The following is a 22,686-nucleotide window of genomic DNA, read 5'->3' as shown; positions in this document are numbered from 1 at the left end:
TTGGAACGTTTTGAGAGGAAAGAATGTTCTCAGGTACTGCCAAGTGAAGTGTGTGTGAATGCATCTCTGGGGAGAAGGGATCTGTGCTTTTGCTTGGGTCACTTTTCCCGTTCCACGGTATTGACTGTCCAGCCGCCACCAGAAGGAAAACCCCCTTCTGCGTATGCCTACCTTTCCCACCCCACACTTTTTCATCCCTGAATTCGCAGCCTTTTTAGGGTCATAGTATAATCGGAGCAAAGTCGAAAATGAGGACAGCCAATGTCTCTTGGCACTTGTTTGGACAAAGAGCGGGGAATTCTGAATGCTTAAGACCTCGGGCCTCCACTAGAAGACAAAGAAAAAAGGAAATGAAACACACCATAAAGAAGATAATCTAAATATAGCTTTGCTATGGAGATATGCCCATATTTGTGCACAGGTGGCAGCAACACATGCTTTGTGCAGAAGATTCCTCAAATAAAGGCAATTTAATGTTCACACAATCTCACAACTGCCCTTGGTGAATGTAGATTTGCTTAGATATGAAAGTGGTGCTAAATGTAATTTCTATAATACCCAGAGAAACACACACAAAAAACATTCTATTTGCATAGATAAAACATACTTTGCAGATGGAACCATTGTGGATGCTGTGTTAAATTGTTTCTTCTTTTTTCCCTTGAAAAAAACATATTTTTGGGGAAAAACAGTTCGAATTTATTTATCTGGGTAAAGAGAGATTTCATCTCAACCAATGCAGAATTTGAACCATGTTCTGTTTCAACAATATTCTTCTTTCTTCTTCTTCTGTGGCGATCACTCATAGCCAAGTAAGATTGTCTTCCATAAACACGGTTTTAACGATGAGTCTGTAAGTGAATGTGGAGGTGAATTCTGGATCCACACGTCCTTCCACAGTGGGGACATTCATTTCCAGGCGGAAGTTGATCATGGTGAAGGTTTGCCAAGCATGCCTTTGTCTTAGCGTGTTTCTCCCTTGCGTCCTGAGTTCAAAGCCCATAACACCTTTGGTAAAGGCTGTTTTGCAGTTGGAGTGCTCGCAGGCCAGTGTTTCCCAGTTGTCAGTGTTTATACTACTTTTCTTTTTAGATTTGCCTTGAGACAGTCTTTAAACCTCTTTTGTTGACCACCAGCATTACATTTTCCATTTTTAAATTCAGAATAGAGTAGTTGCTTTGGAAGACGATCATCAGGCATCCGCACAACATGACCAGTCCAACGAAGTTGATGTTGAAGAATCATTGCTTTAACACTGGTGATCAACCATATTCAAAGAACAATGGTCCACAATATTGAGGGAACTTGGGCGAGTTACATCCCACATTATTCCCAGCTTCTTGGTAGCCTCCTGGTTCTTAGTGACATGGAGTCATTCCCATACTCTCCAGCTTTTCCCCAGTGAAAATAGGGACATCCTAAGGATCATATCAAAAACAGGGATAGAAACTTGGAGAGTCTGCATTCCTTAACAAATGCACTTCATTTAGAATGCTTAGGGACACGGGGAGCTGCCTTACACAGAGTCAGACCAGTGGGACATTTGGCACATACATACATCACAGAAGGGGTGTAACTCCTCTAGTCTCACACTGCCATAGTGAAAACAAAATAATTTTTTTTCCCTTCCAGTAGCACCTTACAGATAGCACCTATCTGTAACTGCCATAGTGCTACAATATTGTGATAGGAATTTTATGGTCTTAGATATATGGTAATGTTCATAAACGTACCAACCAAGCCCGTACATAGATCAGCACAGGAAGACCGACCTGGAACCATTTTGATTCCTAAACTGAGCAAATGTTTTCTCTGCAAGGTCAAAGTGGGAAGCCTCCCATTGTCTCTTTCCTCACAAATCCTGTCTTAAGGGCACATTTAATATATGAATAGGGTGTGAGCCTGTGACAAGGCCCAGGAACTAAGTATTTATCATTACAAAAGAATGGCCAGGCTCCCCAGGAAATCCAATCAAGTAACCTGGCAGACAGGAGATAAACAACATTTAAATTTCTGTTTTAAGACCGCCTTTTCTGTGATGTAGGTTTGAGGTATCTGAGGGGTGGTCTTAGATTACACCCCTTCTGTGATGTATGTATGATGTTTCTGGGGGTGGTCTTGATCTACAGGGTGGCAATTTCAAAAGTCTTTATAAGGCCTTGCACACCATTTTTCTGGGTTCCTCCTCCTCTCCTGCATGTGAGGGGAGCACCCTGTTGCAACAGATCAATAAAGATCAGGCTTACTAGCTGCTTTGCTTCTCAATATTCTCTGGTTGGCCTCTGTTATCTTCTCCTACCAATAGGGAACCTTTGTAAGGACTCTATATGGGTTCTTGGTTACCTCGTAAGGGGAAAGGGCAAATTTTGTTTACAACACCTTCCATTGTTAATGGCCCCTATTGTACTCGTGATAGCCTATGTCAGCCAGGTTGATTTCCATAAGCAGGCCCAGGAATTCTCTGTCTGGAACAGCTCTGCAGCTTATGTTCTAATCTATATCCCAGTTAATCAAAATCCCAGCATTTATTCATTCTGAGGGTTAAACAATAGCATTAGCTTTGCTGCTGCATCACACAACTAACTCATGTTTAGCGTGTGGTCCACCAAAACTCCTAGTTCCTTTTTGCATGTACTGCTAGTAAACCAGGTGTCCCCCATATTTGTGTATCTTGTTCTTCCTTCCTAAGTGAAGAACCAAAAATTTGTCCCTATTGAAATTCATTTTGTTAGCTGGGGCTCAATGTAGGGTTGCAAAAAAGAGGACACATTTGCCAACTTATGCTTTTAACTATGGATCACTATGATGACATTGCTCATGAAATAGAGGGCATGTCCTGGACAAATGGCAACCCTAAATTCTGATTCTTTCTTCTGTGGCATTAGCTACCCCTCCCAGTTTGGTGCCAACTGCAAATCTGATGAGCATTCCCATTGCTGGATGTAACAATAGATCAAGCTTGCTCCCTGTAATTTTCTAAAATATTGAAGGCTGATCTTCCCACCAGTCTCTCAGACCTGGATGCTTTCAGCAGCACAGCTGGTACAGAGGGGGTGACCTCACAGAGGACCAGGTAAGCCAGTCCACAAAAGAGGGTTAATATACCCATGACCTCATAGAGTCCATGAGGTGTGTGTGTTAACTGCTCCTAACAAATAGCTACCCAGTGAAAGGGAAGCACTGAGACTCTCCCATCAGATATTGGAAGTTGAAGTGGATCATTTAAGAAGAATTGGAATCAAAGGACCCTGTCAGGGTGAGTGAGGAGCCAAGCAAAGACCTCTCCGCTCCTTTCAATTCCCTCCTCCAAATAACCCCTGGGCTGGTTATGGATGTGGGAAAACACACTAGCTCCACCATGACAAAACCTCCTGGTTTTCTCCCTCCATGTTTCCCAATGAACTGTATTTCTTAAAAAAACCCAAACCAAACCCAGAAAGAGAAAATGCATTATGACATGCAGTGTCCTAACACTCCAAACGACTTTCCCAAGAAGTCATTGAAGCAGTGTTGTTTTTTCACAGTTACAGATAGGTAGCCGTGTTGGTCTGCCATAGTCAAAACAAAAAAAATTCCTTCCAGTAGCACCTTAAAGACCAACTAAGTCAGTTCTTGGTATGAGCTTTCGTGTGCATGCACACTTCTTCAGATACACTGAAACAGAAGGGTCTGGAAACTTCTGTTTCAGTGTATCTGAAGAAGTGTGCATGCACACGAAAGCTCATACCAAGAACTGACTTAGTTGGTCTTTAAGGTGCTACTGGAAGGAATTTTTTTTGTTTTGTTTTTTCACAGTCAGTATAATCTTTTATTTTAGACACCTATACAACAGGAAGCACATTTTTCAAAATACTCCTTTTTCTAGTTTTTCAAGCATCATATTCACATATGGTTTTGTCATCTGAGACCTTCCTTGCAATCATTTTCTAGAGACATTTTTTTTTAACCACGTAGAAGGCAAAGTCATATTGTCCTTTTGTACGGTTCCATGTGCTGGGTATACAATTCAAAAGGACATTTTGCACTGTAAATGTCAGATTATTCCGTACAGTTCTGTTGATAGTTTCTGTTACCATCTGCCTAAAATCTTTCAATATAGGACAATGAAAAACACATAGGTTTTGGGAAAACATTGTACTGATTGCACCTCCAACAGTTAGATAACTTAGATAGCCCTTTTTTAAACAAACATAATGGGGTCCAGTATATTCAATATATTATTTTTGTTGTATGAACCTCAATTTAAGGTCCAGAGATCCCCTGTTAAAGCACTTAAAAGAGTTTCCCACTGTGAGCTCGAAACTGAGGTCTCTAATTCTTTATTCCATCCCTCCCTCAATACCTGTATATTAAATGGTTTGCTAGTAACAAAGATTTATATTTGTTGATGGCCCCTTTTTGTTGCATGAGAATTAATCAATCTGGAGATATTGCCATTGAGCATTTGAAGGTAATCTTAATCTGTCTTCTAAAACAGAATATATATATAATACATCCTCTTCGTTTACCATCTTCTCTAACATTAATATACCCAAATTCATCCACCTCTTCCATACAACCATTTCTTAGTATGTGAATTGGAATTCATAGAATCATAGAGTTGGAAGAGACCACAAGGGCCATCGAGTCCAACCCCCTGCCAAGCAGGAAACACCATCAGAGTACTCCTGACATATGGTTGTCAAGCCTCTGCTTAAAGACCTCCAAAGAAGGAGACTGCACCACACTCCTTGGCAGCAAATTCCACTGTCAAACAGCTCTCACTGTCAGGAAGTTCCTCCTAATGTTTAGGTGGAATCTTTTTTCTTGTAGTTTGGAACCATTGCTCCGTGTCCGCTTCTCTGGAGCAGCAGAAAACAACCTTTCTCCCTCCTCTATGTGACATCCTTTTATATATTTGAACATGGCTATCATATCACCCCTTAACCTCCTCTTCTCCAGGCTAAACATGCCCAGCTCCCTTAGCCGTTCCTCATAAGGCATCGTTTCCAGGCCTTTGACCATTTTGGTTGCCCTCCTCTGGACACGTTCCAGTTTGTCAGTGTGCTTCTTGAACTGTGGTGCCCAGAACTGGACACAGTACTCCAGGTGAGGTCTGACCAGAGCAGAATACAGTGGCACTATTACTTCCCTTGATCTAGATGCTATACTCCTATTGATGCAGCCCAGAATTGCATTGGCTTTTTTAGCTGCCGCATCACACTGTTGGCTCATGTCAAGTTTGTGGTCAACCAAGACTCCTAGATCCTTTTCACATGTACTGCTCTCAAGCCAGGTGTCACCCATCTTGTATTTGTGCCTCTCATTTTTTTTGCCCAAGTGCAATACTTTACATTTCTCCCTGTTAAAATTTATCTTGTTTGTTTTGGCCCAGTTCTCTAATCTGTCAAGGTCGTTTTGAAGTGTGATCCTGTCCTCTGGGGTGTTAGCCACCCCTCCCAGTTTCCTCTTAAGATATATATATATATTTATTATTATTAATTTTTTAAGAAAATTTTTCTTTTACAAGTTTAAATAACACATTCGTATCCAATATAATACAAAATTCTGTTAGACTTTCCCCCGCTCCCTCCACAATCCTCATAATTTTAAATTTGATTCACATTTCCTTTATAATTGTATTGCCAGTTAATAAATCTTTACAGCTCTTTTCCCTCTTACAATACCCTTTCTCCTCACAAAGCCTCTTTAAATCCAACTAGCGTTGTCTGTTCATCACAAATATTTTCCAGATAAATCGTAAACTTTCTCCAGTCCTGTGTGAACTTGTGATCTTTTTGGCATCTAATTTTTCCTGTCAGTTTATCTAATTCAGCAAAGTCCGTCAGTTTCCATCTCCATTCTTCCAATGTTGGTAATTCTTCTTGTTTCCATTTTTGAGCCATTAAAATTCTTGCCGCAGTCACTGCATATTGAAAAAGTTTATAATCACTTCTATTAATTTCTCTTCCTGTAATTCCTAACAAAAAGGCTTCTGGTTTCTTCACAAATGTATATTTAAACATCTTTTTGAACTCATTATATATCATTTCCCAGAAGCCTTTTACTTTCTTACACTCCCACCACATATGATAAAATGACCCTTCCCTTTCCTTACATTTCCAACATTTGTTACATGTCTTATACATTTTTGCTAATTTAACGGGAGTGATATACCATCTATATACCATTTTCATAATGTTTTCCTTTATCTTAAGATATAAACTAGTCTAGCTATTATGTTCATTTCAAGAGCACTGACTTTCCCCCACAGAGTCAGGTTCAATGACTGCCATTTGTCGATATCCACTGATACCTCATGATATATTTTGTTGATGTTTAATGATGCTAATTTAGATAAATCTCATGGTATTAATATCACACTGTTGACTCATATTCAGCTTGTGGTCCACCAAGACCCCTGGATCCTGTTCACATGTACTGCTAGGAAACCATCTTCTATTTGTGCATCTGGTTCTTCCTGCCTAAGTGCAGAACTGTACATTTGAGCCTGTTAAAATTCATTTGGTTAGCTTGGGCCCAGCTATGGAGAGTGCCCAGCTATGGGGCTGTACGCTTGAGTCTGGGTCAAGAAAAATATGGACTTACTTACTAAACTATAGTCGCTCTTGTGTCTGCTTCTTCCGTGGCGCTCATTCTCACACAGAACAACATGCGTGTGAACAAAGTTCAGGGCGCCCTACTGCTGGCTGGCTTCATGACTTACGTGGTGATGGGTTCCTTTGTCTTCGAGATTCTGGAGAATGATCACCACAAATCTGTAAAAGAGGAAATTTTTCGTCTGAAAGGGGAATTTTTTTCGAACTACCCCAATCTCAGCCCAGAAGACGTGGAGTATTTCATTCAGGTAAGGCATTACTTCAGCAAGACTGAAAGGGATGACTGTGGCATGGCACCAGAGGTTAGGAGGTCAGAAAGTATATATGGGGGGAATACAGTTTAGGAGGTGAGAATTGAGGTGGGGACCGAATCAGTGGCCAGCATAAAGCCTTAAGGACTCACCCTTCTTTCTGCATGTGAAAATTTATCTCCATGGAGGATTAGGCAAATTGATGGAGGATAAGACAAGGAATGGCTACTAGACATTATGGCTGTGTTCTGCCAACACTGTTGGAGGCAGCATGGGCTTCTCCACACTGAGCTTTCCTCCACTCGCTCCAGGCCTGGCCATGATTTAAAGCTCCGTGTCTGAGCACCATTTCGTTACTCTGGGGCTTTCCTCATGAAAACCAGCTTGTTAACGGCAATCCATTGTAAACCCAAATTGATGTTTACTCTGATTCAGCTATAAAGAGCAGGGTTTTGTTAGTATTTGTACCGTATTTGATGGGAAACATATTTTGCAAATAATAATTTAACATACGTCATATAGCAACTGCAAAACAGGTGACTCCAATCAAGGTCACAGGAAAGCTGAATCATTGTCTGGTTAACTGCCATGAAAAGTGTGTTTGTGCCTTAGACCAGAGGGTGGGAGATGGGGTAGTCTCACCATTGTTTGGTTGACTGAGAATATGGGAGAGCCAATATTCCAAGCAGACTCTGTCCAAAAGAATTTATGAAGACAGGCAAGCCAAGGGGTAATGATTTATGCACTGCTACAAAAGTGTGTTTTTGGAGCAAGAAGACCAAACCCTCTCTTGCGGTCAAGGGAGAGAAACACTTAGTATTGAACTTGAGATATAAACAACACAGCTTGTTATAGTGTTGCCATCAGTGCTATTTTTCTAGGAAAAGAGGTATCGGAAGTTGCCAGAACTCACCATGAACACCTCCCTCCTTCTCCTATAATGGCAAAGGCGCCTACTTGAGAGGTGCCAGAACCGAGTTCCAGAGAGTTCCTGCTGAAAAAAAGCCCAAGTTGCCATCCTGACAAGTCAAGACTCATCTTCAAGTCTTGTGTAAGGAGTCTACTTTATCACTAAGCTTTGAAGGTGAAACTGCTGCATCCCTCTCAACAACCCAAGCTTGGTGCAAACCACAACAAGCACCCCTTGGAGTGTGGGCCTTTGCCTGGAAAGAGTGGAGGAAAAGTTGAGTGTGCGTAAGCCCTATGCCTATCAGTTACTGGGGGTGACAAGTGAGGGGAGGGCTGTTGTGCTCGAGTCCTGTTTGTGGGCTTCCCATGAGCATTGGGCTGGCCGCTGGGGGAAGAACATGCTGAACTGATCCACAAGAACTTCCCTTCTGAATGCATCGTGATTTGGTTAGCAGTATCTGGTGATAATCAGAGGAGGGGCTATTCTTATTGTTGGAATATTCAAACTGAGCCTTGCCTTCAATTGCAGAAACTGATAGCAGCTGTTCAGATGGGAATAGATCCAGTAGGAACCCAACCTCATGACAAACAAGGCAGCTGGAATTTCGCTAATTCTTTCTTCTTCGTGGGAACTATGTTATGCACAATAGGTACTGTCATTTGGTTCTGGCTTCTTCGCGAATATAGTATGCAGGGCATTCAACTGCTCTCAGATAAATTGTGTAAAGCTGCAGGCTTTGCTTTTGCTCCTTCATCATCCTTCACATCTCATTTTTGTCTTTCCATTTCTGGCCAAATAAAAGTTCATTTATTATATGCCCAACAAGACCATTCCCTGATTAGTTATTTATTCCCCACCCTTCTGGGGCCAACCCATTATTAAAACCATCCTGTGGAAAGTAGTTGGGCTAGGGAAACAAGTTCAAATCCCACCTTGTGCAACTGACCCAATGCCAGGTCCCCCAATGCAAATCCGTCCCTCTCAGCACAGCCCTATGAATTCAGTGAGACTTGCTCCCCAATAAATTTGCATAGGATTGCAACTTCTTTCCAGTAAGCTACAAAATACACTCAAGAAACCACACACCCTTTATATCTGGATGAATGCCTTCAATGCAGAAAACCATGCACTGAATGAGTGGGAGAACCTACCTTATTAGCACTGTTTAATCCAGAGCTTTCAAAACTTTTCATGTTGGTGACACACTTTTTATACATGCATCAATTTGTGACACAGTAATTCACTTTTGCTAGTGAACTGGTGGTTATTGTTGGCAAACAAGCCTCCTAGGGAGAGGATGGCAACTCTCCCAGACTCCTGGCTTGCTTACCGGTGATCTGCCCTGGCTGCAATCCCCGCAAGTCCAGGATAGATCTCGATAGGCGACATTTCCCAGTGTGGAATATGCACACCCCCTCCCTCCTTGCTTCCCTAGCAGGGAAAGGAGATAGTCAGAAATTGTTAAGTTGTGGGTTGACATAGCCGATGACACAGCGATTTCTCCAAGTAGCTCTTTATTTCGTAAGCTGGAATAGAACTGACTGCAAACAGCTCAGCCGGCCTGCTTTTATAGGCAGCCGGCTGTCAACATTGTAACAACAACAGCCCAGAGTTCCCGCCTAAAATAACTGACGCGGACCTGAGGGAAAACTATCGACAGACCTGAGTGAAAACTATATACAGTATCCCCCTGCTGGCCCAGGGTGAAACTTCACTACATAACACCCCTCCCCACCGAGATAAGGCGTTAGTTACAATCGTAATGGTTTCCTTATATACAGCACTACGCGTAATGGTTCAATTAGGCACAAAAGCATATCGGTTACATTTCCCATACTTAGACCAACAGTGATACATGTCCAACAACATAGTCCTTTAAATAAGTTGGGCGCTTGGGAACTCTGCCAGACCGCCGGGGACTGGTAGCCAAGTCCGGAGGGCCACACAGTTCTTGCTGAGGCTGTGGTGCGACCCTAGGTGGCGTTGGAACCAACTCCCCTGGATCCGCTGCTGTGGGTGGAGCCTCCGCAAGTGGAGTGGTCTGAGTCTGTGGTAAGTCTGGCAGACCCTCTGAAGCGGCTTGGTTCGGCTCCACGCTGGCAGTTTGCGAGGGAGGTGTAGGTGGGGCCTCGCCATCTGTACGTGTCTCTTCTGGAGCCGCAAGCGCAGTTGGGGGCACCTCGGTAGTGTCCAAGTCCCCAACCCTGCGCCTAAGCTGGTCTATGTGCCGTCGCCACAAGCGTCCGTCTTCGAGTGCCACCTGGTACGAGCGAGGTCCAGTGACTCCCACTACTATGGCTGGCACCCAAGGAATGTCCCCCACATAGTTCCGGGCAAAGACCTGTTTTCCTGGGACAAATGACCGTGGCGCGTTGGCACAGCCTGGTGGTTCAGCCACGGCAAAGTCCGGGTGTAGCCGGTCGAGCGGTGACCTGATGCGACGGCCCATAAGCAGTTCAGCAGGACTCCTCCCTGTGGCCGCATGAGGGGTGATGTGTTGCACGAACAAGTATTCGGCGACCCGCTCATGCCAGTCTCCCCGGTCCAGGCGCGCCAGTGCCTCTTTTGCTGAGCGCACCATTCTTTCCGCTTGCCCGTTGCTGGATGGATGAAAGGGTGCCGTTAGGGCATGGCGGATGCCCAGTCCCAAAAGATACCGCTCAAACGTGCCTGACGTGAACTGTGGTCCGTTGTCAGAGACAAGGACATCAGGACACCCATGCGTTGCAAACAGGCCTCGCAGCACCCGGATGACAGCTTCGGTAGTGGTGGAGGGCATCAGGGCGACCTCCAGCCATTTGGAATAGGCGTCCACCACTACCATAAAGGTCCGGCCGTGAAAGGGGCCAGCCAGATCGATGTGCACCCTCGACCAGGGTGTCTTTGGCGTCTCCCAGGTGTGTCCCTTAGCTGCCGGTGGTGCAGGCCTCGACTCTTGGCATGCTTGACAGGCGGACACCCAGGCAGTGATGGCATCGTCCATATTAGGCCACCAGACGTAACACCGAGCCAACGCCTTCATTTTGACAATTCCCGGGTGGCCAACGTGCAGAGCCTCCAGGACGCGCTGACGGAGTCCCTGGGGAATCACGACGCGGTCTCCCCACAGCAGACAGCCGCGATGAGCTGAGAGTTCATGTTGTCTGGTTGCGAAGGGCTGGAACTCCGATGCAAAAGGCCCTTGTGGCCACCCCCTCCACACCCAGTTGAGCACCCGGCTGATGGTGCGATCCTGGGCAGACGCGGAGGCCACAGTGGCAGCTGATACAGGCGCTGCCGGAAGATCCTCAATCAGAAGGAGCGATGAAGCTGGAGCCGGGTCTTCCACAAATGCTGGAAGAGGGCAACGGCTGAGGGCGTCGGCATGGCCCATCGATTTCCCCGGGCGATGGATGAGCCGGTAGTGGTAGGCAGCCAGGAAAACAGTCCATCGCAGCATGCGTGGCGAGAGGACCGGTGGAGTTGGACGATCACCGGCGAGGAGGCCCAGGAGTGGCTTGTGGTCAGTGATGAGGTCAAAAGTCCTGCCATAGAGGTATTCATGGAACCTCTTCACTCCAGCCACAAGTGCCAATGCCTCCTTGTCGAGCTGGCTGTAATTCCGTTCCGTCAGAGATAGTGTCCTGGAAAAGTAGGCGAGTGGTGCTTCTCTTCCATCTGGAAAACGGTGACTAAGGACAGCACCGATGCCAAAAGGTGAGGCGTCGCAGGCAAGGACCAGCGGCCTGGATTCACTGTACTGTACCAGCACACTGTCTGATGAAAGGAGAGCCTTAACCGCGTTGAAGGCCGCCGTCTCCCGATGACCCCAGGCCCAAGGCGTCTTTGTACTAAGGAGTCGGTGAAGAGGCTCAGCCACTGTGGCTTTGTGGGGCAGGAACATGTTATAAAAGTTCAGCAGCCCCAGGAACGCCTGCAACTCCGTCTTGTTCTTTGGGGTGGGGGCCTGCTGGATAGCGCGGATCTTGGATGTGGTCGGGTGAAGGCCGGAGGCATCGATAAGATAGCCCAGGAACTCTACCTGTGGAACGGCGATCTGGCACTTCTCCCTCTTTACCTTGAGCCCGGCCTCTTGGAACCTGGTCAGCACGGCACGGAGGCGCTCGAACAGCTGCTGGTGTGAGTCTGCAGACACCAAGACGTCATCAAAATATGGTACCACGCCCGGAAGCCCTTGCAGGAGACGCTCCATAAGGCTTTGGAAAATGCCAGGAGCCACACTCACCCCGAACTGCAACCGGCGGCAACGGAATGCCCCCCGGTGGGTGACGATCGTCTGAGCTTCAGCAGTGGCATCATCGACTGGCAGTTGTTGATAGGCTTGGGCAAGGTCCAGCTTAGCGAAGACTTTACCCTCACCCAGGGAATGCAGCAGGTGTTGGACAACAGGAACCGGATAAGCGTGCTGCTGAAGTGCCTTGTTGATCGTGCACTTGTAGTCAGCGCAGATTCTCACCGACCCATCTGGCTTGACAGGCGTGACGATGGGGGTTTCCCACTTGGCGTGGTCAACCGGCTCCAAAACTCCTTGGGCGATCAGTTTGTCCAGTTGTTCGTCCACCTTAGCCTTGAGAGCAAAGGGAACCCGGCGTGGCTTTAGCTTGATGGGGGCGACTTGTGGATCAAGGCTAAAGGAGATGGGCGTACCTGTATATTGCCCCAAGGTGCCGTCAAAAACCTCGGCAAAGTCTTTGACCAGACCCTCAGTCTCTGCGTTAGAGATGCAGTTGATGCCGGTGACTTCCAGGCCGAGGGCATCAAACCAGTCTAGCCCTAGGAGGCTTGGCCGCTGACCTTCGACCACCACCAACCGGAGCAGGCCCGAAAAATCCTTGAAGGCAATCCGGAACCGGCCAACGCCTACCACGGGAATGTCATTTCCCTGGTAGTCTCTCAGGTGTACGCGGTGAGAGTCGAGTTGCCTTTTGGACACTCTGGGTACCAGTCTTTTGATGGTGCTCCACGACACGATGGACAGGGCAGACCCGGTGTCGATCTCCATGTCACATGGAGCTCCTTCAATGAGCACCGTGACGTTCAGCTTGCGTCGCGTAGGCGAGTCGGTTTGGCCAATCGTGGTTCCAGACGGGCAGCGGCAGTTGGTGAGAGCGAAACAACTTTCCTTGGCAGACTGGAGTGAAGGCTTGGACTTGTGAGTCGATGAAGGGGGGGTGTCAGACGGAGCCGATCGGCAGACCTTAGCGATGTGGCCCCTTCTGGAACACTTCCTACAGATGGCGTCTCTGAAACGACACTTGGCACGGGAATGGTTGCCTCCGCAGCCGGCACATTCCGGTTGGCCCTTGGACTTCTGTTGGAACTTCCTGTGCTCCCGCTTTGTCTGGTGCACGTCATCGCCTTCACTGGAGGATGCCTCATCACTGCTGGCCTCTTCATGATGCACCGGAACTGGCTCCCTAGCAAGACGCGGGCTGCTGCACTTGCGGATCTCCTGGGCGGAGCGTTCAGCAGCTTCTGAGGCCACAGCCTCCTCAATGGCTTTCTGCAGTGTGAGGTCTGGCTTGGCGAGGAGACGCCGTTGCAGATGGATGTCCCGGACCCCGCAGACGATTCGATCCATCAGGGCATCGTCTAAGTCTCGGAACTCACAGTGCATTGCAGCCTGTCGCAGGGCGGTGGTGTAGTTGTTGATTGACTCCCCCTCTGCCTGGTTCCGGTGGTAGAACGCATGGCGGGCAGCAATCTTGGACGGCTTTGGTGCGTAGTGGTTGCGGAGCTTCTCTTGGATCGTGTCCCATGGTGTTGCCTGGACTGCTTCGGGCGCAACCAATGCTCGGGCCGTCTCAAACACCTCAGGCCCACAGAGGCTGAGGAATAGGCCCCGCTTACGATCCTTTGATACTGCTGTCAGCTCGTTGGCTTGGAGGTAGCAGTCGAACCGAGCGAGGTAGGAATCCCATGATTCAGAGGCTGGCGCAAACGGCGGTAGAGGCACAAGTGAAGCCATTATTCCGATGCTGGCGTGAAGGGCGATGGATGGAACACAGTGCTCTAGCCAGAACAGTCAGCTCTGAATTGGTTCTGTCCAGTGATTTCGCTCAGTGATTTCGCTCTGTGATTCAGCTCAGTTCAGAGGCTGGCCGCATCTGGCTGTGCTCTGATGTCCATCTATCCCATCCTCGTCGCCAGTGTTAAGTTGTGGGTTGACATAGCCGATGACACAGCGATTTCTCCAAGTAGCTCTTTATTTCGTAAGCTGGAATAGAACTGACTGCAAACAGCTCAGCCGGCCTGCTTTTATAGGCAGCCGGCTGTCAACATTGTAACAACAACAGCCCAGAGTTCCCGCCTAAAATAACTGACGCGGACCTGAGGGAAAACTATCGACAGACCTGAGTGAAAACTATATACAGTATCCCCCTGCTGGCCCAGGGTGAAACTTCACTACATAACACCAATCCTTTTACATCTCTTTATTTCTGACTTTGCAGCACTACAGAAAACATGTCCGATCAGTTCAGACTTCAGCAAGCAAGTGAGTAAGACTTCCTTTACATACGCAACAGGAAGGTCTCATATTACACACAGAGCAAATTCCGGTGAATCGCCCTGTGAACTGGCTGTAACATTCTTTCCCACAGTCAGCCACATCATGTGATGTTTTCACCCAGCTGCCAGTTTGCAGCTGCGTTGCTCTCATATCGTAACAGTTATAACCCCTCTCTAGCGTTCACATGACACACCTGAACACTGCAGCCCACACACTAATGTGTCATGACACACAGTTTGGAAAGCTCTATTGAAGCTTTCTGGTGTGAAGCACAAACAGTTGATTCAAGTGTGCTAGGGATAAACTAATCTGTACTTCAAGTTCAGGCCATAAAGCTGCAGCTTCTGATACCCAAGAAAAGGGCTTATCTGTTTCTCAAAAAATCTGAAGGTAATTGGCAAATCGACAGGTGCAGATGTCCTTTTCAACTCTTTCTTAATCTTTCAACAGGCTATGGATACCTCTGTCCCCGAACGAAAGAAGGTCAGATCTTTTGTGTTATTTTTGCTCTCTTTGGAATCCCCTTCTACCTCATCTGCTTGAACTATATTGGCTTTTTAGTCTCAGGAATCTTTGAATGGTGTGCAGAGCAAGTGTATCGGAAGAAAAAAAACAAGGTAATTCAGTTACTTTATCTAGAGATGGTTTCTAATCTAGCAGTCACAAGACTGAGGCCGACATAGACTGCTGCTGCACTCGGGTCCTGTATGCAGGTTTTCTGTGGGCATCTGGTCAGCTTCGATGAGAACAAGATCCTCAACTTGATGGGCCCTTGCCTGATCCAACAGATCTCTTCTCTTATCTATTATTTTTCACAGCAGGAGGCCTCATTAGCTAAAGTGGTACCTCAGGTTAAGAATGGTTTTGGGTTAAGAACGGATCTCTGGAACGAATTAAGTTCGTAACCCAAGGTACCACTATATAATTAGCTGCTTTTATATTAGGTGGAAGACAAGAATAAATTAGACATGTGCATGATGCCCTCTAAATAATTGAGGAAGACAAATTTGAGCTCTGCCTTCAAACAGAAATGAGAGAAACTCATGGGTTCTTGGATATGAGGGTATATGCAACAACATACAACTGAACAAAAATTGAATCATCGCCATTTTTTTCAATGTTTAGAAAATCAAGTTTGCCAAATTAACACAGGATTACGACAGACCAAGGCTTTTAGATACTTGCCTCTTTCTAAAACGATGGTTTCTGTTTTGTTTACAACTTGTGGTTTGTCTGGAGGAGGCAAAAACAATGAGCCTGAGTTTGGACAACATGCTAAGCCAAACCATGCCTTAGTTTGTGGCCAAACCAGCCACCATCTCCTCTCCTGGAGCGTGTCTTGGAGAAATTTAAAAGGAGCTTCCTAGATTGGAGGTTACCCACACAGCAACCCAAAAGAAAAGAATGCAGGCTCCAAGTGAGAAGATGTGAAGCAAGCAATTGCCTGTGAACAGAGAACTGGGTATTGTGCTCCAAATGAAGTCAAAATCCCTATGCATGGCTGAAGGTCAAGATAACTGAGCTCTATTGCATCAAAGTGCCCTTGTCTTTTCTTTTCTTGCTTTATCTTTCAGAAATCAGCAAGATACATTTTCATCTTCGTGGTTCTGGGACTTCTAATGTTTCTTATTTTGCCATCATTCTTCTTTCAATGGATGGAGGGTTGGGCTTATTATGAAGCTGTCTATTATACATTTATTACCCTCAGCACCATTGGTTTTGGAGACTATCTAATAGGTAAGGCTTTCAAAATACTTTCGTATTGTGGGCTTAACAGGTTCTACAGATAATACTAGGTCATCTGTGGCCTCAAGGTACTAGTGGGAACCAATCTGTTCTACTGAAAAATATGAAAGCTCAGTTCAGTGACAAGTAGGGTGCCACCAGGTTCTGTTCTGGGCCTGTTGTTGTTCAACGTCTTTATAAATGCATGGTTGAATGAACTGAGAGGATGCTTCTCAAATGTACAGCTGACACTGAACTTGGAGGGGTAGCTAATGCCACAGAAGACAGAATCAATTCAATATATATATATATATATATATATTTAAATAATATTTATTCAAAATTTTAAAGGTTACAAAAAGAAAAAAGAGAAAAAAGAAAAAGAAAAAAGACAGAAAAAATACAATCATTTAAAAAAGAAAAAGAACAAATCAAACCTTTACATAGCTTTCTTCCTTTACTTATTTCCTTGACCTCCTCACACCTCCCATTTTTGTATTCTAATTCAAATTGTTATTTCAGCAAATCCTTCCAACCTTGTTTTTATCTTAATAATTTGTTTTAATATACTGTAATTTTACGTTCTCTCTTTCATCAATTCATTTTTACTTAATCCTTTATATCATTTCTGCCAAAACCACATAATTTTCTTTTTCCAACATCTTTCTAACAATCCTTAATTTTACAATATTTTTGAAGATAAACTTTATTTTTTTTCCAATCTTCTTCCACCGACTCTTCTCCTTGGTCCCGGATTCTGCCAGTTATCTCAGCCAGTTCCATATATTCCATCACCTTCGTCTGCCATTCTTCCCGGGTGGGTAGATCTTGTGATTTCCAATACTTTGCAATAAGTATTCTTGCTGCTGTTGTGGCGTACACAGAATCAATTCAAAATAACCTTAACAGTTTGGAGAACTGGGCACAAGCTAACGAATGCATTTCAATAGGGACAAATGTAAGGTTCTGCGCTTAGTCAAGAAAAACCAGCTGCACAGATATAGGATGGGGAACACCTGGTTTACTAGCAGTACATGTGAAAAGGATCTAGGGGTCTTGGTGGGCCACAAGCTTAACATGAGTCAAGCGTGTGATGCAGTAGCAAAAAAAAAAGCTAACAGTATTCTAGGCTGCATCAACAGAAGTATAGTGTCCAGATCAAGAGAAATAATAGTACTATTCTATCCTGCCTTGGTCAAACCACACCTAGAATACTGTGTCCAGTTCTGGGCACCACAGTTTAAGAAAGCTGTTGACAAGTTGGAACATGTGCAGAGAAGGGCAGCCAAGATGATCAAGGGCCTTTCAGACAGAAAGAGCGGTTTGGCTGTGCAATAGACTCCCATGAGAGGTGGTGGACCCTTTCCCTGGGGTATTTTAAGCAGAGGTTGGATGGCCTCCTCATGGATGCTTTAGCTGAGATTCCTGCATTGCAGAAGGTTGGCCTGGATGCATCAAACTTGAAAGAAAAGAAAATGCCCAGTATGTTTTCCTGGACAGTGATTTTGCACCTTTTTCTTGGCTGAAACTGCAACTCCATCCCCATTATTCAGCCCAGACACTGAGGTCCATCTGTGGTGGGTCCCTCACTGCAAGAAGTGAGGTTACAAGGAACCAGGAAGATGTCAAGAAGATAACAAACGACACAACCTTTAGAAGACATCTGAAGGCAACCCTGTATAGGGAACTTTATAATGTTGTATGTTTTATAATGTTTTGATATATGCTCCCAGAGTGGCTGGGGAAACCCAGTCAGATGGGTGGGGTACAAATAAAATTATTATTGTTGTTATTACTATTATTAAGCAGGAAGTTATTATTAATATCATCATCATCATCATCATTGAGCAGGAAGTTACAGGATGTGCACTGATTGGAAATTTGGTCAGTTTGCTGGAAATTTGGAAAGTTTGTCAGACTTGCTGGAAGAACTGAACTGAAAGGACATGTTTTTCTCTAGTGCTGTAATGTCAGAAATAAACATCATGTAAATAGATTTCTGACTTATTTTCTTTCCCCTGTGGAAGCAGGAGGGAGGGGTTGTGCATTTTGCCTATGCTTGGGAAAATGTCGCCTATCAAAATCTCCCTGGTCTGTCTGGATATCAGCCAGAGGAGGTTACCGGTAAGCAAGCTCCGAGGACAGTGAGAAGGGCCAGCCTCTGTGGAGGGGGCTTGCAAATTGACAAGTGGTAGCAGAGGATGGTTGCAACAACAAGACAGCTGAGCACCAGGTGGGAGACGATTTTTTTTGCTGATAAGCAGCGATCCACGGACCTCTGCGATGCTGATTTATGGCTGGATGGTGAACGCAAATTGAAAAGTCTTCGGTTCCCTGAGAAAAAAAGGCTCCTGTTTTGGATAAAACAGAGCAGAGAGGCCACATACTTCGCATTCCAGAGCTGATAAGAAGTTCCGTTGCTATGCGACAAGTCGTGAGTACTTTTTGAGCTAAATTTATGAGCTGGTTAGTTTAAAAAGCATAGAGAGAATAGAAGCTTCAAAAGTGAAAGCAAGGCTGTGTTTTTCAGTGACACTTGTTGTAAACAAACTGTTGGAAAGGGGACTTTCCAAGAAGAGCGCAGCTTGCTGATTGCTGTTGGATTGCAGCGAAGGCTTATTGTTTACAGATTCTCTGTGGAAGGGAAAATTCCAGGCAGCAGAGGCTGACTGCCAGGTGCAAAGCAGCTTGTAAACAGGCAATAGACTATTGGATTTTCCAGCTTGTAGCTGAAGCTGCAGTTTGGGATTAAAGATGGCTGTTATCTCAGAAACTGAATAGCCAAAACTGGCTAGAATGGTCATTTGCAATGGAATTTTTGCTGGTGGGAGAGCAATTATGGGACTTAGTACAAACCCCACAGCCTGTTGCTGTACAAGCACAGGGGAAGAAGGCTGCACTTCAAAGTGAATTGAAGCAGCGTGTCCTGAGAATTTTGGCAGAAAATGTTGACGCTTATCTTGAGCCAGTCCTAAAGGGTGCAGCAGAACCAAGGGTCGCTTGAGAGTCACTCCGCAAAGCTTGTGAAGCTGGGGTGGGAAGCAAGGACCGAGAATTGGTTGCGCCAAAGGGGGAGAGCCAAGATGAAGCTAGCCCAATTCTTGAGAGCTCATCGAAAGCTGGGAGGAGCTTTGAGCCACAACAAGGAAGTGAAGGGACTGTTGCTGCTGTTGCTGTTAATGATCCTGCTACTGCTGCAATGGCTGTTGCTGATGGGGGGAGTGAAGCTCGGGAATCAAGCACCCCCACTACTATTGCTACAGAGGAGAAAGCTGTAGCTCAGAACGCTGTTTGTCAGGAGACACCACGTCAGGAGAAAGGAACTAGAGGGAGCTCTGTAAAGCCTCAGACTTCAAGCAAAGGTCGTACCCAGTCCCAGGCAAAACCAGATATGGCTTTGATGTCACTAAAAGCCACAGCATCCGTGGAGAACTCATTTATAATGACATAGGGTGCACGCAACACATGACATCACATTGAGAACTGTTTTCTACATTTGAGAAGCAACGCTTCACTGTGAAATTGGCCAATGGTCAGGAAATGGAAGCAACCAGGATTGGAACTGTGTATCTAGAAAGCCTGAACTTGACTATAAACAATGTTTATTTTGTTCCAGGTTTAAAGTACAATTTGCTGAGTGTTTCTCAAATCACTAAGAAGAAACTGGTGTTATCCTATGATGAGGAAAGTTGCAAAATCTACAAAGATGGAGAGCTGTATCTTTCTGCCAGAGAGAAAGACGGGCTGTATCTGTTGACATTTGAGGAATCGAATTATAAAATGTGCACAGCATGTGAATCTAAAATGCTTTCTCTTGCAGGTATCTCGAAAGAAGACACGAGAGGAAAGGCAACAAAGATTAACAAAGTTTTTCAGCGAGTTCATGCTGATGTAATTGGTCCTTTAGCACCTTCTAGAGGCAATGCAAAATACGATCTTGTATTTGTTGATCATTTTTCTCAATATGTATGGATTTACACATTGAGATCTCCCAGAGAAACCTTAGAAAGGTTTAAGGAGTTTTGTGATAAGGTTAAGAATGTTCATGATGCTAATATTGATTTTCTTTACACAGATGAGAAGCCAATTTTTCTTTCACAGGATTTTCAGGATTTCCTTGAGAATCAAGGGAGAGAGCACAAGGTTGCTGTTTCAGAAGCTGCATGGAACAAAACTGTGTGTGTAAAAGTGAACAAGGTGTTCATGAAGGCACAATTGCTGAGTTCACACTTGCCAGATGAGTTTTGGGCTGAATCTTTATCTTGTTACACTTGGGTGAGAAAGGTTTCAAAAGGTATGGAATGTTCTCCTTTTGAGAGGCTGTTCCGCAGAAAACCTTCTGTCTCACATTTTAGGGTTTTTGGATCTCAAATCAGAACAGAAACTCCAGATGGGGTGAAGAATGCCAGAGGCATTCTTGTGGATTATGAAAAGGGTCTCTACAGAGTAATTTTGTCTGAATCTGGTCAGGTGATTCTCACAAAATTTCTAGAGAGTGCTCCTGGACAGGAGAGAGTAATTTTTCACACATATCCCACTGCTGATGATTCAGATGATGAATTTGATTATTCTGATTATAGTGATACTGAAAGTGACACAGAAAGCTCAGAGAGTTCTGTTGACACAGTTATTGAGAAAGGTTCACACACAAAAGCTAGATCTTCACAGGTTAAGGATGACCTACTGTTTACTATTGGAACTGGTTCTTCGAAAAGTCCTGAGACTGAGCAAGTCAGCAAAGAGGATCAACACCTCATACGCAGGTCTGAGAGAATCACAAAGGGCTTACCACCCAAGAGGTATTCAAAAGAGTTTGCTAACTCAGCTGTTGCATGTGTTACTATTGTTGACAACTCAAGACAGGTTGAAGCTGTGTCTAAGTCAGAGACAAAGACACAACAGGGAGTTGCTAAGCATAACACAACGTTCCCTAACCAAGGTAATACAGAAGCACTCATTCCTTGGAAATCAGACAACCAGAGAATTGCATTGGTGAAACCAGTGGCGGGTAGTTCCAAGGGTGGAACTGAAACGACAGGGGATTGTTACATGTATAACAACTGTTTGTTTTCTTCTCTGGATCAAGCTTTGTCCGCAGCTAACAATGATTCATATGGGGGAAGATGTCAATATATTGAAACATCACCGCTGCAGACAGCCAGATTGTTGACACCACATGATGCACTTATCTGTGGGAAAGAAGAATTTCCCAGGACGTTCACAGGCTGGATAAGTCTTTGTGAAGAGTGTAACTTGAAACCTTCTGTGTGCGCATGTTCAGGAAGTTTGTCAGATTTGCTGGAAGAACTGAACTGAAAGGACGTGTTTTTCTCTAGTGCTGTAATGTCAGAAATAAACATCATGTAAATAGATTTCTGACTTATTTTCTTTCCCCTGCAGAAGCAGGAGGGAGGGGTTGTGCATTTTGCCCATGCTTGGGAAAATGTCGCCTATCAAAATCTCCCTGGTCTGTTTGGATATAAGCAAGCTCCGAGGACAGTGAGATGAGCCAGCCTCTATGGAGGGGGCTTGCAAATCGACAGTGCAACCACACCAAAGCCTTTACAGGCTCAAACATCATCATGAGCCCAAACTGTGACGAATAGGCAATTATAAAGACATTAGCAGTTTCCTGTGTTCATCTTCTCACACTTCAGTGGTAGAAATGTCTTTTAAATGTATGCTGTGAATGTGAGCTAACGAAGTTTAGATAAACTGAATTGGTGAGTCCTTAAATCACCTCCTCACACATTATTGTTGCTTTTCTATGTGTTTTCAGGGAGGAAGCATGACAGGACGTATATTCCGGGCTACCGGACGATCGCATCCTTTTGGATCGTCATGGGTCTGGCCTGGATAACTGTGTTGTTTGAACTGGTATCATCATTACTGGCACCTGCGGATCCAAAAGCAAGCTCACGAAAAGACAGTAGTGGGCAAAACTAACACTGCCCAAAAGGCGTCAGTTTGCTACATTTCCACTGGAGGAGAATTTATCTTTGTATTCTGGTGGAGACGGACATAAAAATCAGCTATACTCAAGAACCTCCCCCGAGCTTTTTATAATTATATGGCATTATGACATTCAAGTGATTCCTTAGAAAATTGGCTAGCTGGTCTATAAGTTAAAGTAATTCCTAATAAACTGTGAAATAGCTGGGTTTTCTGCATCGGATTATAATGTCTCTTCATTACAAAATATATATTGTGCTTTGATAATTTTTTTAGCAACAAGGAGAAAAAGGGAGGCTCTTACTTGGATTCTCAAAACTGGAATGTGTGCAGTGGAGAGCAACCAAGATGATCAAAAGTCTGGAAACCAAGCCTTATGAGGAGTGGTTGAAGGAGCTGGGTATTTTTATTCTGGAAAAGAGGGGACTGGGAGAGATATGAGAGCTTTCTTCAAATATCTCAAGGGCTATCACATGTAAGAGGGAGCATGCTTGCTTTCTCCTGCTCTGGAGGGGAGGACTCAAACCAATGAAAGGAGATGAAACACACCATAAGGAAGAGAATCGTATTTTTCTCGCTAAGGTCTCTAACACCAAAATAAATAATAATGGTGACGGGGGGCACGCTTGCCTTGTCCCTTTCATTATTTTACATTTTTCCATAATCCCATTATTCGCAATCAGCATAGCTTGTTGGTCTGAGTAAATTGCCTCCATACCTCTACCAAAAGCCTCCCTG

General features: G+C 44.9%; 2 protein-coding genes across 2 annotated transcripts in view; both read left to right on the top strand.

The window, feature by feature from the left end:
- The window catches only part of LOC309343863 (potassium channel, subfamily K, member 16-like), a 104,673-nt gene that overhangs the window by 54,469 nt on the left and 27,518 nt on the right, over nt 1–22,686 (top strand). The gene's annotated exons all lie outside the window — the stretch shown is intronic.
- LOC309343856 (potassium channel, subfamily K, member 16-like) lies at nt 3,134–22,367 on the top strand. Its single transcript, XM_081865997.1, has 6 exons — nt 3,134–3,256; nt 6,647–6,847; nt 8,289–8,409; nt 14,722–14,896; nt 15,857–16,008; nt 21,776–22,367. The coding sequence occupies exons 2-6, from the start codon at nt 6,653–6,655 to the stop codon at nt 21,940–21,942; spliced, it is 810 nt and encodes a 269-aa protein (XP_081722123.1). The 5' UTR covers nt 3,134–3,256; nt 6,647–6,652; the 3' UTR covers nt 21,943–22,367.

Source organism: Podarcis erhardii (assembly GCF_964252035.2).
Source record: "Podarcis erhardii genome assembly, chromosome: 1".
Lineage (NCBI taxonomy): Eukaryota > Metazoa > Chordata > Lepidosauria > Squamata > Lacertidae > Podarcis > Podarcis erhardii.
The sequence above is the reverse complement of the archived record's forward strand: the minus strand, read 5'-3'. Positions and strand labels throughout refer to the sequence as shown.